A 20,900-nucleotide genomic window follows, 5' to 3' on the forward strand; every position below is an offset into this window, starting at 1 on the left:
CTTCAGCACATGTGTTTTCCATGTACTTTATATGCATTCCTTAAATAACACGATATCATATTAAACAAGACACAAGCAAGCACAGCACAATGAAACCATTTAAGGTGAAAATAGATTAACTAAAAGAAACCCAGAATCTACAGAATCTGATTGTTGGTCTACAGTATCATGTATATATATATATATATATATATATATATATATATATACACACACACGAGTAAATGTGTACATATATATATATATGTGTGTGTGTGTATGTACTTTTATGTGTGTATATATATATTTATATCTATGTATATATACATGCGCATACATTACCTTCTGTACCTGCATACTTATAGTTGGTACTATCGTGGTCATGTGATTAAAGTCTGAGCCTGATCACACCATTTTTGTTTCTGGCTTTAGAGTGTAAGTATAGCTGCTCCACTAGCTATGTTGATGAAAGAGCAGTGGTCTGATTTCTGTGGTCAGAAGGTGTGTCACATGCTGAAATTCATCAGAGGCAGAAATGTGTATGAGTGGATCATGAAGAAGTAGCCAGACAAGTGTGATGCATGACGAGGGAGCAGGACACTTGTCAACCTCCACCAATGATGAGAAGATTCAGAAAACTCAAAAGATGGGAATGGTAAACCAGTTCACCGTTACCATCTCTCAGATCACTGCTCTTCGTTCTATTTTGGTGTGCATGGCTAGTGGAACAGCCATGCTCACACTCTAAAGCTAGTAAGAAAAATAGTGCAATCAGGCCCAAACTTCAAATACGTAACCACAATATAGTACTAACTATAAGCACACATGTGCAGAAGGTAGTGTGACAATAATAAAGATATGTTATGGCAAAAGTGCAGACAATTTTTTACTTCCCCTCATATATATACACACACAACCTACATTATATATAATATATATATATACACACATACATTTGAATTAATGATGTAGCTCAGTCAATGGTGGTGCTCAAGCATGCCCACAACTTTGAAGCTGAAACATTTTAAAATATATATACACAAACATATATATGTCTATATATATATATATATATGTGTGTGTGTGTATATATATTGCTAAATTTTAAACTTGACCTACATTGGCAAAAACGCTCACGAACTTCAGCACATGTGTTTTCCATGTACTTTATATGCATCCTTAAATAACACGATATCATATTAAACAAGACACAAGCAAGCACAGCACAATGAAACATTTAAGGTGAAAATAGATTAACTAAAAGAAACCCAGAATCTACAGAATCTGATTGTTGGTCTACAGTATCATGTATATATATATATATATATATATATATATATATATATATATACACACACACGAGTAAATGTGTACATATATATATATATGTGTGTGTGTGTATGTACTTTTATGTGTGTATATATATATTTATATCTATGTATATATACATGCGCATACATTACCTTCTGTACCTGCATACTTATAGTTGGTACTATCGTGGTCATGTGATTAAAGTCTGAGCCTGATCACACCATTTTTGTTTCTGGCTTTAGAGTGTAAGTATAGCTGCTCCACTAGCTATGTTGATGAAAGAGCAGTGGTCTGATTTCTGTGGTCAGAAGGTGTGTCACATGCTGAAATTCATCAGAGGCAGAATGTGTATGAGTGGATCATGAAGAAGTAGCCAGACAAGTGTGATGCATGACGAGGGAGCAGGACACTTGTCAACCTCCACCAATGATGAGAAGATTCAGAAAACTCAAAAGATGGGAATGGTAAACCAGTTCACCGTTACCATCTCTCAGATCACTGCTCTTCGTTCTATTTGGTGTGCATGGCTAGTGGAACAGCCATGCTCACACTCTAAAGCTAGTAGAAAAATAGTGCAATCAGGCCCAAACTTCAAATACGTAACCACAATATAGTACTAACTATAAGCACACATGTGCAGAAGGTAGTGTGACAATAATAAAGATATGTTATGGCAAAAGTGCAGACAATTTTTTACTTCCCCTCATATATATACACACACAAACCTACATTATATATAATATATATATATACATACATATCTGTATATATAAAAGGCAGGATGTGTGTGTTTGTGTGTATGTGAATGTAATTTATGCATGTCCACAAATTAGCGCGCAGGTCGCTCCAATTTTAGGAGGACATTTATCATGAACTAGCTGTATTTTTGTCAACTTATTTTTACCAGACGCACCAGTGAATAGCAGTAAAAATAAATTTTCAATCAAAACCTATAACAATTTTCAAGTCAGAGAAATCACCATTGTTTGCAAACAGGAGTTAAGTCCCCTTCTAATGACGAGTAAGTTTTTATTAAGACTTTTGTTGTTTTTTTCCATTGAGGAAAACAACTGTTTTGTTGATATATGGGCAACACACACACATGAACATGTATGCGTACAAAAGACATGTATGCAATAGGTGTATGTACGTATGTGTGTGTTGCCTATATATATATATATATATAATATAACCAATTTCAACGGATTTCATGCAAATTTGGCATCAATGTTACTTAGTTTGGTTTGAAATAAAGAACTTAATTAGCTTGATAATCCTAACTTAATCCAGGGCAAAGCCGGGTTATACTGTTAGTTATTTATACATCTATATATATATACACACACGCACATATATATAATACACATATATGTGTGCACACACACACGTAATAGACTATGTATATAAATACACACACACATATTATAATATATATATATACACAACATATACATAATAGACTTTATAATATATATATATATATATATATATATATATATACACAACATATACATAATAGACTTTATAATATATATATATATATATATATATATACATATATTGTATATATATAGAGAGAGAGATTGCATGTATATATAGTACACATAAATATATTGTATATATACATATAATACTATATACATATATAGCATGTAAATATATAGATTATATATATATAGAATGTATATGTAAATAGATATATATATATATATATATATATATACATAGTGTATATATATATTACACACACACAAATTGCTTGAAGTTATATTAAATATATATGTATTTGAAGTTAGCGGCCTGATGTGATTGAAATGTTTTTTGCCATGCCTAGTGGATATAAATGAAAGTCAACTGCCAATATATATATATATATATATATATACACATACATACAAATAATGTATATATATAATGCACATATATATAAATCCAATCATGTAATATGTATATATACATATATTATACATTCATATATACTTACATACTTATATAGGCATGTACATACATGCATACATATATATTTACAAGCACACATATATTTGTATATGCATATACATGTGTTTACATCTGCACAGGCATTTACATAGATATACATACATGCACAAAAAATAGCAGGAAATTTTTATTAAAAATCATTATGCTGCAAACATTTTTTTATACATTAGCCTACAAGAACACTTATTATGCTATATAATAATGCATCTACAGTAACAATCATATGTCTTTTGTTTAGAAAACATAAGCTCTACTTCAGAAAATGTTAAAGCATATACAAAAATTACTTAAAAACAAATGAACCTAAATACAAATAACTTGGTATTCCAAATATTTGCTTCAATTCTGAGATATATCATGTTTTTTTTTATCTTTTTTTATTTTAATTTTTTTCTTTTTAAAGTACAGCTTTTGTGTATTTAGTACATCAAAGTATATTTTTTTGATTCACACTTCTGATATTATCATATCTGAAACTACTTTGGTTGTATTGATACATGAATACAAGCATGACTGAATGTTTCATTTGCAATTATAAAGACCCTGGTTTGATTCCCAAATTCACCCAAATTTTTAATTATCTTAATATTTACTTGAGACACACAAACAGTGTATTCCATTGGAATATGGTCACAAAATATAGACTTCTTTTAGAATGAAACCCAGCAAAGATGATTAGATACATCCTAAGTTTCTACCTATGCAGCACAGGTATCAAGCATTGTCATTGCAGACAATTTCAAGAGTTTTTTGTCAAAATTTTTTTAAAGGAATTATTTAAATCTATTTGTTGTTGTGTGTTGAGATAAAAAATATATAAAAATATTTATCATAGCCATATACAAAATGATTCCAAGCTGACACAATGATATGTTAATTTACATAGTGGCATTGATTCAATCAACACTACATCGTAAAGTATATCTATAGGGTTAAACTGTATATCTAGAATTGCTATGGAATGAAACTATTACACAACATGACTGCATGTCTGGAACATGAAAATGTGTGTGTCTATACATGTATAGCAACAAAATTAAACCATTACATGAGAGTGCTTTTCACTTTCTTATACTTATATATATATACATGTAGATAGATAAAGTTTGATAAAAGTGCAGCTTTATCTAACTTTATCTGTATACTATACTGCTCTATAACTTAGAGTGGGCTTCTTTTTCAGATTTATGATTTACCCACAATATATATATATATATATATATATGTATATATATATATATGCGCGGGTGTGTACACATATATATATATATCCACACACACACACTATTAGGAACATGATCACAAAAGAGTTAAGCAACAGAACATATAAATAGCGAACTCCATTGTTACTATTTAAAATCAAGTTCAACTACCTACTTAATAAAAACAACACTTTGTTTAGATTGAACTCAATATAATAAATTACTAGTTTACTAAAACACTTGTTTGTCAACTAAGTATGTGTGTGTGTGTGCATGCATGTATGTGTGTGTATATATAATGTGTATGTATTAGTGCTTGTCTTTCTGTTCTGAATAAATATTGGTTTTCATTAGACTTCAATTCATTTTTTATTTTATTTATATAAAAATATATTTATATAATTTGCATGCACGAATGTGTATAAATCACATCTAACTGAAGACTGTTGCTGCTTTTCCTCAAAAACCCAATTAGTTTCCTTCAGTTTAATTAAAAAATATTATTAATAAGCAACACTTACATACTTGTACATGAGTTTTATGTTATAAATGCACTAGAAATACTAAAAAAAAAAAATAATAATTTGAAGAATGAAAAAATATCTAATATATGATTATAATAAATAGTATTTGATACAGCAAATAAAGGTTTAATGCTTTTTGAAAATCACTTGTCCAAGACTGTCTCTTGTAGAATTGTTTATATTTCAATTAAAATTTCTCATCATGAGTAAAAATCTTTCATTAACCATTTTGCATTTAAACTGGCCATACCAGCCCAAATGTTACCTGTTTTATGTTCAAATCGGCCAAATCTGGCCAATCACACCTACTCTACAAAGTCATTCTAAAAATTAAAAAAATCACATCATCAAAATCTTGAAGATATGAGATAATGCATGATTAATTGAAAACAATAGGAATAAACAAGCATTACATTTGACAAAGTAATCTGAATGTTAGTGGTTAAAATATGAAGCAAATAGCATATTAATAATGAAAAAGTCCAATTGTTTTAGTAAATCATTCCAAATTCTTAATTCAAAAAATAATTAAAAAGAACATGGACAGTATATTTCATAGAATAAAACATTAGAATAAATACAAAAATTCTTCCCTTACTTTCACTACTTTATACTAATTCATTCAATAGTCTACTTAATACAATCTCTATTAACACATTTGTTCACCAAAAACTTTTCAGTCAATAATAATGATACAACATAATGTAAAAACATAAATGTTTTAAAAAATGGAAGCATAAGGAGTTACATTACTAAAGAGAGAGAAACAATTCCTGTAGATATATACTAATCACTGCTTTATTTAATTATTGGTACAACTGTACCCTTTAATGTTGAGTACATTTCTCTTGACATGAAATCAAATGTCAGAAAGGTCCTTTATCACACGTGCAATGTAGATGAACCCAATTTAGAAACACTTTATACCATCTGGATGATTGAAAGCAAGCATTACAGTAAAACGAAAGAAATAAATTGTAAATTTTTTGACACGTTTGGCACCTTTCAGTTGATATTGAGTTTTAATCAGTTGCCGTCTGTATGCAGAGATTTTATGAAATAGTTCATTTATTTTTTCCTTTTTCTTTTTTCTGTCTGGTTATTACAAAATCTCTGAACAAAGGGTTTACTTCAATGAAACTAAAGCTTAAAAAGTAAAGAGGTGTATGTTGCCATAAGACACACTCAGTTATTGCTCTCAGCACTACATAAATGAAACATGGAACCAGGTTTTAAGTAGAAAAGAAATCATAACCAACTTCATGACAAAAATTTCTCAGTGAAAAAGAAGGAAAGAGACAAGTAGATCTGAAAGATAATGAGCCTCCCCCTTTCCCATCCTCCCCAAATACCATAACATTAGCCAGTTTAATTAGTTTTCTCAAGCCTGAAGAGATTTGCATTGTCCAGTCTAAGTTTTTTGTTTCTTTTAAAATTTTAATCCAAATATCTAAAAGACTTCCAATGATACAAATGCTAGCAACAATTCCATCTATCTGTGTGTGTAGGTGTGTGTGTGTATGAGCATATATATATATATATATATATATATATATATATTATTGCATTGACCAGGCTATTGGTTGCTGTTATACACCATTGGTCACAATGTGTTTCCATGCATTGTTATAGCTTTTGAATAATGTCACCCAGCTGGTTAAGTTGGTAGGTCAATATTCTCCCAGAATGGAATGCCAGTCCATTGCAAGGTTACCAATTTGTAGTTGAGTGGATTGGAGCAAGGTGAAATGAAGTGTTTTGTTCAAGAACACATGCGATGCCCAGTCCAGGAATTGAAACCATGATCTTGTGATTATGAGCCCAGTGCCCATTAAGCAATGTCTTCAAACACATATACACACACACATATAGATATGTACACTCTCTCACACAAATACAGACAGATCTGTTACAAAGATTATCAAAAGGAGGGCAGCCAACAATATAACAACTATCACAGGAAAAAATAATAGCAATCCAAGATTAACAACAACTTAATTACCAATAATTCATGTGGCAAATCAAATTAAAAACAAAATTTAAATGCAGTAGAAATTATAACATACTGCATAAGACAAAAGATGACAATGATGATAATGATTGCAATAATAATAATAATAATAATAATAATAATAATAATAATAATATGTAACAAATAAAAAAAAACAATATGAAATTAACCAGATGTCTTAGATTCTGGTAATGCATGCAATGTTTTTTTTTTCCTGATAAATGTTTTTGAAATTTCTTTAAAAACATACAAGGTCAGTGAAAAATATTAAGTAAAATATCAAATTCCACTTAAGAAAGAATAGAATTGAAATCTTTATTCAATATGTTTGATTATATAAAATGATCAATTTTCTTGAAAAAGCAAATGTCTGCAATAGTATTTGTTTCGTTACATGCAATAATATCCTTCACACTTTATGGGAAATATAAGAACTTCATTTCATAATATATATCTTTTTTTTAAATTTTTTTTGTCGTTTTACTTGGACCACTTAACCAAGTATTTCTATCCAATTAGTAGTACAAGTCTCAAATAATTCACAACCGCTTTTGTTCTTTTATTAGGTTTTTAATAAAATAGATTTGCACCACACACCAGAAAATGAAAAGATAAAAACATTTTTTGCAGGAATATTTTTAAATGGTTTTTCTTAAAAAAAAAAATATTTTGAAAGAAATTGTAGTTTCTTTTCAAGAAATAAAATATGAGCTAATGTCAGTAGGACATGAGATACAGTTGTTTCTAACAGAAAAGCTAGAAAAGATGTAAAGCTTCAGTTTCTGTATTCCTTACAGTAGTAAAGACATATGATAACAATAGAAAATATTGAAAATAAAGGTATCAATAGCAAATAAAGAAGAGAGAGGGGTAGAATAATCAGTATGACTGAAAGACAGAGGTAAAGTTTTCATTTGAAGAACTAAGTAGTATTTTAAGCTTTTGAAGTAATAAATATACAACAGTAGTCCCCAGATGGTATGCCACAGTACATGAGCATGCCTCAGAAGGTAGCTAGGTGTGTTATGAAAACAATTTTATGAAATTCTTGTTTTGGAATGGTTAACTTGAAACAAATAAAGCTATTCATAATAGCATGTAAATAAAGCTGCCAGCAGGACTTGAACCCACATCTCCTGTAAACATGACAGGTGGTCTGTTCCATGGCAGCCTCAAATTTTTCTATCCCCAAATTTCTTAATGCCCAATTACCACACTATTATCTATAACTTTACTTGCTTCCAGTTAAACTATTCCAAAGAAAAGAAAAAAAAAAAATTCATATTCTTCAAAGTTCATAAATTATGATGCCAATAGTAAAATTATATTTTTAGAAAGTGAGATTCTAAATGTCTTAAGAACTAAGTCTATACATTGGTTTCAAATTTTGGCACCAAGCCAGTAATTTCAGGGGAGGGGGTTAAGTCAACTACAATGACACCAGTGCTATTTTACTGACCCTGGAAGGATGAAAGGCAAAGTTGACCTGAGAGTGTATAGATGGATCAAATGCCACTAAACACTTCGCCTGGTGTACCAACGATTCTGCCAGCTTGCCACCATAAACTAAGCCCATATATTGAATAAAAAAATACTTAATAAGTTTCAATGATATATATAGTTTTAAAAAATATTTTAACACAAAGTACTAAATTGTTTTAATACTATGTGTGCCAAAACAATTTCATTTGCTCAGATGTATTCTGTGACTAAAAAAAGTTTAGGAATCACATTATTTTATTTTACAGCCTTAAAATTAGCCAAAGTTTTAAGATAGAGTGAAAAAAACATATTCAACTTCTCTACCCTCACTTTTGTCCAGGTTGAAGGAGAATTATAGCATTTGCTTCTATGAATGTTTCAAAGTTTTGGAACTCTGCATTGGATATTCCAGGTGTAATAAGATGCTTTAAGTATGTAGAAACAAATGATATAAACTTGTGTTTATTGTAATTCCTCCTACATTTGCTCTGTATATCATAACTAGTAATACTACTAAGTAGTTACCAAACCACTATACTGGAAGCAAATTGGATGATGATAATCTACATGGAGCTCTAAACTCAACAGTAAACCATACATCTACTAGTACATTTTATATATATAATGTGTGTGTGTGTGTTATAAATAGATAGATAACTGGGAACAAAATAAACATATGATAAAGCTGTTATGATATAAAGAAAAAAGACCCCTCCACTCCAACAAACCCCAGTTTTCTATTATTTAGCTGCAGTTAATCAATAGTTAAACTATGTAACAAAATCCTTCATATATGTTCACTAACATTCTTCATTCACTTTAATGAATTCAGTTCCTAGGAAAGGAACAAATTTTCCATTTTCTAAAGGCTGTCATTTGTTAAGTTTAAATGTAAACAGAATTTGTCAAAGACACAATAAGTATTTACTCATAATTTCATAACTAAATATATCACTGGAATAATAAAAAAAAAAAAATTATGAAAGAAAAAAAATCAAAAATCATTTACACTTACAACAGAAGTACATAATTCGTAGTGGAAATAGCTTTTTAATCTTTCTATTATTGCTTACACAAATGAATTGCTATATTTACAATTAATTTTTTTTTTATGAAAGATAAAATAAAGTACTAAAAAACAATTCAAGTACGAAATACCAAGATTACATTCAACTGTAAAGCTATATGAAAACTGTCACACTATGGAAGCATCACGAAGATCGCATGTAATTTATATCTATTTAGGTCCTACATTTCATGCGGTGGGTCTCTAACATTAAAGAAGGGTGAAGTCTCTAAAATATGACATCCTACATAGCATAATGGTTAGCAAGACAACAGTGGCTAGCAAAGCCTACCCTGCTTTGAGGAACAATGGTAGAGATTGGTGGAATGTGTCCACAAATCTCTTTGGTCTTGTACTCATGAGAAGTCAGGTGTATGTACCATCCAAGTGATTTTGAAGATCTTTCATCATAGTTCAGGTTTTAGTTATATAGAGAGAAATGGTCTCTCTCTCCCTCTCTAAATCCTGAAGAGCACCAGCCTAGTTAACTTTGAAATAACTTGATTGCCAAATATTATGAAGCTTTTTACAGGCATTCTAAGATTGACTCTTATGTGTCAGAAAATATTTCTTATTGTTAGTAAACACTGAATCAAAATATAGATACACTTACATGTGAATATATGTCAACACACACACACACAAACACACACATACATACATATATACATTATATATAAAATGGGCTTCTGCATAGACTCTGCCAACCAAATTCTACTCACTAAAAATTCTGGTGAAGACACATCTCTCAAGGTGTTGTGCAGTGGGACTGAACCTGCAACCATGTGACTGCTAAGCAAACATCTGAACCAAATAGCCCAATCTATACCCAAATGAAAAAATGTGTATGTGCCCAGCTGTTTAGCTTGGTGATGTGGCAAATGCTGGGATCCATGTAGCTTAAACAAAGTTAGTAACAAATCAATTATTCAAAACAGCAATAGTATCATTATATAAATCCTAGTAAATCTCACTTTTTACAAGCTGAAAAATAAACCTCTTTCTTTCCCTCTGTCACACCACACATCACCACATTCATTCCCAACACATACCAGCTGTTACCTTTCTTATGTTATATCTCTTGTAAGCAATTGTTTTTTTTTTTATGTTTGCTCAGCCTATTTCCAAAGTTCTATACTGCACTTCCATTATGTACATCTGACTAGAATTTGTAGTTGAATTTCCCTAAGATCACATCTTACCCATCTTAATAAAAAAAGTGAATAATAAAAAAAATGGAAAAGACACAAAGTATAATACAGTTCTAGATACCTGAAATAGAGAAGAGTGGTCCTTTTTGGAATGCCTTAGAAAATTATAATAGGTCAGTTCATTCAGGCAAAAAACCTGGGGCAAAAGCATTTAATTTTATTCGTTAATTCATTATAAAATGTTAAAATATTCCACTATATACACTGATGCTTCTGTCATTACTAATCTATCAATCACATACAATTTAAAGATTAATAAAGATATTTCTTTGGTGAAACATCAACCCATTAATAAGACATCCCAATTTAGATACAGCACTAACACTACTTCCATTTTCTCCATTTTAATAATAATAATAATAATATTAAAGTTATATATCTCATCTAATTGTTTCAGAAGAGCATTCAGCAACAACTATGCCTAGGTTACAAGAAAGAAGATATTCCTCCGTATGTGTGTGTGTGTGTGTATACATACATGCACATCACATATATACTAGTAACAAACTGGGAGAATGAGTACTCAACACCAGGAAAGTGGATGAAAAATTCTTTCTGATGGAATATTTGTTGCCTTTCTGGCACCTAAAGTTTCACACTAACAGAGATCAACATTTTTAACCAGAATTCATTTTACAAATGACATTCTACCATTAAAGTTGACACTCACGTGTGCCTCTCTGTGTGTGCGTATGAGTGTGTGTGTATGAGTGTGTGTGTGTGTGTATCTATAGGCTTATTTGTTTTTATGCAAAGTTATAAAAAGAAACAGTCAAACATTAATTGAATGATCATCAATGCATCTAAATAGAATATCATTAATTTTTACAAGGAAATGATTGACAGTAACTTTGAAGTTTTGCTGAGTAATTAGGGTATGTACTACGTACTATTGCCTGAAAGAGAGAACACAAAACGTCTGTAAAGATACCATTTATTGAGCAAATTGGAAAGTTTGATACCTCACAGTAACCAGCAAGCCCATCTTCAGACAAGCCTTAGGCATTATTAGTAAAACATTGTTAGTAATAACGACAAACTGAAATATTTATGAAATATACCCTATGTCACTACCAATGTTTCATACTTCATGGTTCTTCTCAGGGAACACTGAAGAGAATTTCATCATTTGAAATGTGGGCACCACAGAACATATGATAGATAAAAATATTATAAACTATATTGTAATGTACTGAGCTCTTTATTGTATGACTGGTCTTCTTAGTGTTCAGCTTAAGAATTTTATACATAAGTAAACTTTAGGTCAGTTCAAATGTATTTGGGACATATTTCAACATGAAAAGGCTTTTATAATACAGCTAACCATGGGGAAGAAATTCTTACTTTAGGTAACAAAGGTGTGAGAACATTATTGTCAGTTTAGAATGCCCTGTGCAGACTTGCAATGAAAAAGCCTTTACAAGTTGAAATATGCCCCAAATATATTTGAACTAATCTAAAGTTTGTTTATTTTTCATCATTGCTTTGCATAATTGTGTGTGTGTATAACAGTTTGTTATATATATAGAAGTTCAAGGAAGGGTATGAAGGAAACAAACAAAGCTTTTCTGCAACTATTTCCTTTCAAAATATGTCAGTAAATTAATACAATTGTCATAGAATATTTGTATAGGCATTTGTAAAATATGTTACATAGTTTAGTGATAATAATAGAATTACTGTAGAGTATGACTAGAATCAAGGTCAAACCAAATGAGCCTGTTACCCAACCTGCTAGAAATAGCAGCTAAGCTTACTTGAATAAAATAAAAGAAAAATAAGACTGAATGGATACAAACAGAAAAGTTATGGGTACAGATATGCATGACTGGGCACTGACCTGGGGCAAATACTGACCCAACAAACATTAGCATATACAGGAGCAATACAATTGCTGTCATAGAAAGAAATGCATAAGAGAAAGTAATTCAATCTCTGTAGGCAACTGCTTATTAGTACAACAAAGCACTTTTTTTTTTCTCTTTTTAATAAACAGCATGCTGAAATAACTCTTCAATGCAATATATTCCATTTGCATACAAGAATAATGAAATAAATATTTGTAAAAAGCACAGCTTGCAAGTGTAGCTTTGTGAATGAGCCGCTACGTGGTTATTTCATCTGGAAGAAAAGCAACCAAATACCCTCAAATCACACTCTACTATTTAGAAAAAAAAAAAGGAAGTGTCTTTAGTCCTAGATATATAATGTTTGAATAAAAGACAATATGGTGATAGCTTGAATGCTTCAGATCAGTTAAAAAACAACAAATTTATCAATTCATCTTCTATAATGATGAAATAAATATTTAAAAAAAAAAAAACAAAGAAAAACCCACAAAGAAAAAAACTGTAAACTATTTTAATGTCTGTATTGCAATACCTGTAACAAAATTTCGTCATTGCCAGACAGACATATCTCCCTGTCACTATACCAAGCATCTTGACATTGATGTTTCAAAGTAATTTTAGAACATTCTCAAACAAATCAAAAAGCCTTTTGTTTAACAATGCTGGGGTAGAAAAAAAAAAAAAAAAAAGCACTGGTGCATAAACCTAGTGGAGGCGCAATGGCCTAGTGGTTAGGCAGCGACTCGCGGTCGCAGGATCGCGGTTCGATTCTCAGACCGGGCGTTGTGTGTGTTTATTGAGCGAAAACACCTAAAAGCTCTACGAGGCTCCGGCAGGGGGTGGTGATCCCTGCTGTACTCTTTCACCACAATGGCGGTGCCCCAGCATGGCCACAGCTCAAGAGCTGAAACTGGAAAAACAAAAACAAACAAAAACAAAACCAACAAAGGAATTCTATATTGTCATTCAACCGGCCAGAAAGTCAGTCAAATCTCTTTCAAATTACACACTTTCATCTTGGAGAGAGAAACAGAAACATGTTATAATGTAATCCAAGAATGGTTATAGCATGAATACTTTTGAGCACAGGTCTACTTAATCCTTGCAGACCCATAGCTAAATAACAACAACAATTATGTGCAAGCAATATTTTCCAGTTTTTGGTATTTTCTACTTGAATGTTTCAATAATAAATTACAAACAAAATAGATGATATTACTCTTTTACCTGTTTCAGTCATTTGACTGTGACTATGCTGGAGCACCGCCTTTAGTCGAGCAAATCGACCTTAGGACTTATTCTTTGTAAGCCTAGTACTTATTCTATCGGTCTCTTTTGCCGAACTGCTAAGTTACAGGGATGTAAACACACCAGCATCGGTTGTTAAGCAATGCTGGGGGGACAAACACATATGACAGGCTTCTTTCAGTTTCCATCTTCCAAATCCACTCACAAGGTTTTGGTCGGCCCAAGGCGATAGTAGAAGACACTTGCCCAAGGTGCCACGCAGTGGGACTGAACCCAGAACCATGTGGTTGGTAAGCAAGCTACTTACCACACAGCCACTCCTGCACCTGTTAACCAGAAATTGCTCATCATTATAAATTGTTATGGCTGTAATGCAGGCATGAGCAACCTTCTGCAAGAAGTGGGGTGCTTGTCATCAGGTGAGGCATACTACTAAAAAAATTCAAGGTAATTATTTTAAGCATGCCATTCAAAAAGCCCCACAGGATTCTCTTTACCCATGACTGATGCAATGTAACCACTGATTTGACCCAGGTCTGCACAGATATTAGTGAAAAATAAGATCTATGATCAGAGGTGTTTGAGCCTTGTTCATTACATTCCACTATTCTATCTCATCTTCTTTTCAGACAGAGTCTATCTAAAACTCCCTTATCCTTGGCCCCTTAAAAAGCAAAAGCAAAAAAAAAAAAAAAATAATAATAATAATAAATATAAACCATAGGGTGTAATTTGAAGGAAATCTGATTGCTATTTCTTGACACAAAACTGAACACATTCTTTCACACTAGGTGAATGGACAGAGTTTAAGTTGTAGTTCTTAAGTTATTGCAACCCCACCCCAAGACAGTGTAGTGAGCAGCACAATTGGAAGAAGTAACAGAATAAAATAAATTCAAGGAAAACATTTTTTATTGGACTACTCAAACAAAAAGATTACTTAAATTCAAATTCATTAGATTATAAAAATTAAAGAACATGACATATTACTAAATAGAATTAAAACACACATAGCTATATAAATGAATGTGTTTAGATTTTAATGAAATTAAAATTCGTTTTGATGGCTAAGGAAACTACTAAAGTAATCAATATTTATATATTTATTGCAAATTATTGCTTAGTGATCAATATTTATAGGTCAATGAGATGAAATTAAGAAAAAGTGGAATCACTGAAGTTAAAACAACATATCCAGAACAAAATCAAGAAATTATAACATGGATAAGTTAGTGTTAATAAAGTTCATGCAGGAAACCTTTAAATCACTAAGTAGAAATAATAATGTATGGAAGAAAATTACTTTAAGTCTGACTATTTTTATTAACATTTTCCTCTTGTAAAATATGAGGGAAAACTCCAGACAAACTTCAGTCATATTCTGACCTCATCAGAGAGCATACCCTTCACCATGCTTGCCAAAAGTAGTGGTGAAAGAACAGCAAGACAAATGTATGAAATTGTACACTGGTTTGCAGGTGGGCTCAATGGTGATCACCCATAGGAAACTGTTAACAGGAAAGAAGCAGAAGAAGAATGGAAGGAGTCTAATGGTGCTTTGGTATTTTGAAACTGATGTTCTTTTCTCTCTGATGCTCTCTCTCTCTCTCTCTCTTTCACACACACACACTCTCTCTCTCTCACACACACACACACACTCTCTCTCTCACACACACACACACACTCTCTCTCTCTCTCTCACACACACACACACTCTCCCCACCGCTCACAATTCTGCTTCATCCTGATCTATTATTTTTTCTTTGCTTTCTGTCTGCAAGTCAAATTTACATAACGGTAATACCTCACAGGGCTGGGATGGCATCAGAAGAGGAAGGAAGAGTAGAAGGAAACAGAATAAACAAGTTTAACAACTGAGATGATTTGTAATTCATTATCATTATTATTATCGATTACAACAAAATCAACAAAAACGACATAACCAATAATACATACATACATACGTATATATATGTGTGTATATAACATATGTGTATATTACAATCTATCAATATGTAGCATGGTAAACATCCATGCAATATGACAATACAATAATATAATTATGTGTTACATAACACAGAAGAGTATCTACATGACTGTATTAATCAGAAATTTTGATTCCTCTTCATATACACAAATGTATACACATATACAAAACGCTCACACATGCGAACAGTCAGGCATGGAAGAAAAACAAAATTGGTGCAGTTGGCTGGAATGAACAATTTTATCTACTTGTTAGTCCAACCATATATTCTGAGTTCCATCAGACCTGACCTGACCTGACCTGGCTGAATAGAAGAGACTAGACAAAAAAAAAAACGTTGTATTAGATGTGAGTGGAGGAGGAATGGGGGAGACAGGCAAGGAAGAGAAGAAGAAAAGGAGATGGAGAGAGGAAGAACAACAAAGTGAAAACCTGAATGAGGAAGAATAAAGCAGAAGGAAGGTGTCTGAGGATGGAGTGGTATGGGGAACAGAAACAAAACTGTGTGTATGTATATATATATATATATATATATATATTTATTTATTGAGAGAGAGAGAGAGATGAGAAGAAAGAACATAAAGGGCTGCTTTATTATATGGATAGAAAGAAATAAAGGAATCTTGATGAATAGTTCCAACAAAATATATTTGAAATAATGTTAAAAATTGGAAAGAAAATAAAAAATATAAAAAAAAAACAAAGGGAAATAAAAGATTAAAAAAAAGCCAAAAGTACAGATGTAATAAACAACAACCCTGTTGAAGTTGAGCAATGCCAGCAAGCAACAAGTTGGAAAAATGGTGGCACATTGACATTGAAAATATATGACAGCTTACTGTAGGCAACGGGCTGCGTTGGTCAGCTGACATGTCAACTTATACATACACACACGCACACACTCATGTATATACACACACATGTATATACACACACATACATACACACATGTATATTTTGTGGTGGCATTGGTGGTGGTCACTTCTACTTTTTTTCTTCCTCATCAGCTGACATTCGAATCTAGTTCAACCTGAAAGCAAAGAAATCAATGAGTAAGAATTTTAAAATCAATTTTTATATACTGATACAATAAAACAATGATGGAAATATGCAGGAATGGTAAAGTCTGGAGTAACTACCATGCTTCATGGTAGTTATAACAGTTCTCTATGCATTGAGTTCACGGCCCACTGAGGTCAACTTAGAATTTTCCTCTTTTTAGGGTCAATGAAAAAAGAACTAGTCAAATGTTGGGGTTAATCCTCCCCACTCTCCTACTCTCTCTCCCTCTGATCAGGTATTGTACACAGTGTAAAAGGTTCAGCAAAAGACAAATGAACTCTTCTCATAGTAAAAAGTGATATACACAGGGTATTGGAAAGTTCCTGGCTCTAAAGGTATCACAAAAAGCCTGGTTGGAGGCCCGTCCTTCCAAGGTCTTTTACAAAACTTAGAAAAACTGAAGGACAACTGCAATAAGTGTGTAAATCTGAGAGGGGAGTATGTTGAATAAAATCATAATTAACAGATCCTCTTGTATATTCTTTTACCCAAAGCCAGGAACTGATGAGCAAGTACAACAATAGCAGCTGCTGCCACCATCTGTTTTTATTAACTTTGAAAGGATAAAGGACAAAGTTGACATTAAATGGATTTGAACTCAGAATGCCAAGAGCCAGAACAGATATTGCATTGCATCTTTTACAGCTCTCTAAAATATCTGCCAATACAGTGCACTGGATTGATATTTTATTTTATTAAAGATGAACCTGGCTGGATTTGAACTCAGATCACAGAGAATTGAAACAAATACTGTGAAACATTCTGTCCAACACTCTGAACACTCTGACAATACACCACCTTTAGTTTAACATAATCAGAGATAAAAATGTATAAAAATGTATGTCTAAACGTCTAGTATGAGCATAAACAAATATATATGCCCAAGCATGGCCACAGCCTTAGGGCTGAAATGTATAAAAGAATAATAATGGGAACATAAACAAATATATAAGCAAAGAGATAAAAGTGAAAGTCTAAACGTCTGATACAAGTTGTTGTTCAAACTAGTAACTTTATTTATAAGAGTGAATATTTATAATACAGCTATACTATATTTCGACTAGTTTAAAGTCAGACCATCATCAGACTTCTTATTCTTGAGATATATACTACATGAGAAGAGAATATATTCAAACCAGGAACAAAGGTTTTAGTGATAACAACATTAGTTTAGAAGCTACGAAAAGTTTCTAGTTTGAAGATTGAATCCATGCTGGAATTTTGTGATAATATATCCATAAAATTGATACTTGATGACATTCAGAGCAAGAACTAATTGAAATGCGGCATACAGATAAATAATGTAAATTATGAGGATTCAAATATCTCATTCTGGAAATAAACAATCACCTCATCAAAATCTCAGAACCATGAGGTAAAACAAGATTAACTCTTTAGCAATTAAACTGGGAATATCCAGCCCAAATAATTTACCTATTTTATGCTCAAACTGACAAGATATGACCTCTCACACCTATCCTACAGTGTCATTCAAAAAATAAACAATCATATCATTGAAATCTTAAAGCTATGGGATAATGCATGATTAATTCAAAACGATGTGAGTAAATAAGCATTAAGCTTGACAGATTCATCTGAATACTGAAGGGTTAAAGATGTTTTAGCAGTCAGCCTGTGTTTTTCAAAGGATATTTTAAATAATGTATAGATGCATACTCTCTTTTTGTACAGTGCATACTCTCTTTTACTCTTTTAGTTGTTTCAGTCATTTTGACTGTGGCCATGCTGGAGCATCGCCTTTAGTCAAGCAAATCGACCCCAAGACTTATCCTTTGTAAGCCTAGTACTTATTCTATCAGTCTCTTTTGCCAAACCGCTAAGTTATGGGGATGTAAGCACACCAGCATCGATGTTGGGGGGACAAACAGACACACAAACATACACACACACACACATATATACGACGGGCTTCTTTCAGTTTCCATCTACCAAATCCACTCACAAGGCTTTGGTCGGCCCAAGGCTATAGTAGAAGACACTTGCCCAAGGTGCCACGCAGTGGGAATGAACCCAGAACCATGTGGTTCGTAAGCAAGCTACTTACCACACAGCCACTCCTACGCCTCTATATATTATTTAATGTATCCTTTATAATTATATTCTTTAATGATTTTGTCAACGCGAGAACAACAGCATTCATGATTTTATTGCAGGGTTTCTGAGACTGCAGGAAGGCAGAAATGGGAGAGGGGGAATGGAGGATTGAACCCTGAGTCATAGGTTCTCCTCATACTAGAGACTTGGCCTAAGAGTTTACAAAAGATGTCAACTCTACTGAAGGAGGCACTCCACTCAAGAGCCAGGTTACAGAGTTAGACCACATGATAGATGAAGGTAACTACCTCTACTACTATATGGGTGCAATTTCCAGCAGACTGAGCAACTGCATAGATGCACCCTTGCTGGTGTGTGCATAAATAAATGAGATATATTGTCTTGTTCCATTTAAATTATATGGGTTAAATCTTTTTGAAGAAATATTGTGGTAAAAAGCTTGCTTCTCAACCACATGGTCCCCGGTTCAGTCCCACTGCATGGCAACTTGGGTGTCTTCTAGTATAGTCTCAGGCCGACCAAAGCCTTGAGTGGATTTGGTAGATGGAAACTGAAAGAAGCCCATCATATATATACATATATATATTATGTATATGTTTGTGTGTATGTGTGTGTGTGTCTTTGGTTGTCTACTCCACCCCCTGCCCACAGACACAAGCACACTGTTTGACAACTGGTGTTGTGTTTACGTCCCTGCAAGAGAGACTGATAGAATAAGTAGCAAAGTCCCGAGTTTGATTTGTTCAACTGAGACTCTTCAGTGGGGTACCCTAGCATGGCAGCAGTCAAAAATGACTGAAACAAGTAAAAAATAAAATATTTTTTAAAAAAATAAAAAAAACACCCCCTTCCCCCCAAAACCAGCAACAACAATAAAAAAACAATTAAACATTAGTTACTTACAAAAACAACTCAATGTCCATCAATAACTCTGTCACTATCTTCACTGAAATGATAAAAATATATGGGTTATAGTTTTAAACAGTTGGTTTAAATACTTAAAGTAAAATACATGTTCAGAAGACTTCTGTCGAGTAACAAAAAGAAACCGTACAAGGCCCTTGAGTGTGTGATGCCTTTTGAACGTATTCAAGCCAGGTCTCAAGTTTTGAGATAGCTTCCTCCCTTGTTATGAAGGCCCAGAAAAAAATGTTATTGAGTCCTGACCTTCCTTGTCTGATTAACTAAAAAAAGGTCTTGTTTAGCCCAATGTCAACTCATACTGAGTGGACTTATGATTAAAAGTAGTTAGGTTCTGATCACCAACATTATTTTCAGACGACATCCTGTCTCTAACACTGAATTCATCATTGGTTTCATAAATAAACTTTTTGAAGATGGTAAAGCATTTTTAAACTCTTCAACTGTGATATTAAATGAAAGCACCCATGCTGGTGACACATTAAAGGCACTTGTGCCGATGACATGTTAAAGGCATCTGTGCTGGTGCCACATAAAAGGCAGCCAGTACACTGGAGTGGTTTGTGTTAGGAAGGGCACCAACCCTAGAAACCAAGTCAAAACAGACTGGAGTCTGGTACAGTTCTCTAGCTTACCAGTTCCAGTCAAACCGTCTAAACCCATGCCAGCATTGAAAATGGATGTTAAATGATAATGATGATGCTGAAGATGATGATGCTGATTCCAGTAATGATGCTAAATATCTACCAAAAATAGAACAAAAATTTTTTGCAAGTCAAGTTGTTTCAATAAACTTGATGTATCTAAATAGAAAATAGTTCCAAGCATGACAATCCACAACAAAAGATACACTGGTATATAAAATTACTTTCCACAGTTCAGGGTATTGAAATTTTGAGTGGATACATATGTGTTCTACAGTATAAAGGGTTATGAGAAATTTGGTTACTATTTTACATAGGCCATGCAACA

At 32.5% G+C, this 20,900-nt stretch overlaps 1 protein-coding gene and 1 long non-coding RNA gene across 3 annotated transcripts in view; both read right to left on the reverse strand.

Annotated features, from left to right (window-relative positions):
* Window positions 1–6,108: 6,108 nt before the first annotated feature.
* On the reverse strand, window positions 6,109–13,847 carry LOC118765599. The gene is made up of 2 exons (XR_005001457.1): window positions 13,576–13,847; window positions 6,109–13,339 (listed from the first exon to the last, which is right to left on the reverse strand). It is a non-coding gene; the product is annotated as an uncharacterized LOC118765599 (long non-coding RNA).
* Window positions 13,848–15,637: 1,790 nt separating this feature from the next.
* The window catches only part of LOC115217984 (sorting nexin-27), a 194,524-nt gene continuing 189,261 nt past the window's right edge, over window positions 15,638–20,900 (reverse strand). For both annotated transcript variants that reach the window (XM_036507850.1, XM_029787721.2), the window contains 2 exons: window positions 19,911–19,953; window positions 15,638–16,899 (listed from right to left, as the gene is read on the reverse strand). In XM_036507850.1, the coding sequence (XP_036363743.1) occupies window positions 19,951–19,953 (3 nt within the window). In that variant the 3' untranslated portion in view covers window positions 15,638–16,899; window positions 19,911–19,950. The remainder of the gene's footprint in view (window positions 16,900–19,910; window positions 19,954–20,900) is intronic.

The sequence above is a fragment of the Octopus sinensis genome, linkage group LG12 (assembly GCF_006345805.1).
Source record: "Octopus sinensis linkage group LG12, ASM634580v1, whole genome shotgun sequence".
Classification (NCBI taxonomy): domain Eukaryota; kingdom Metazoa; phylum Mollusca; class Cephalopoda; order Octopoda; family Octopodidae; genus Octopus; species Octopus sinensis.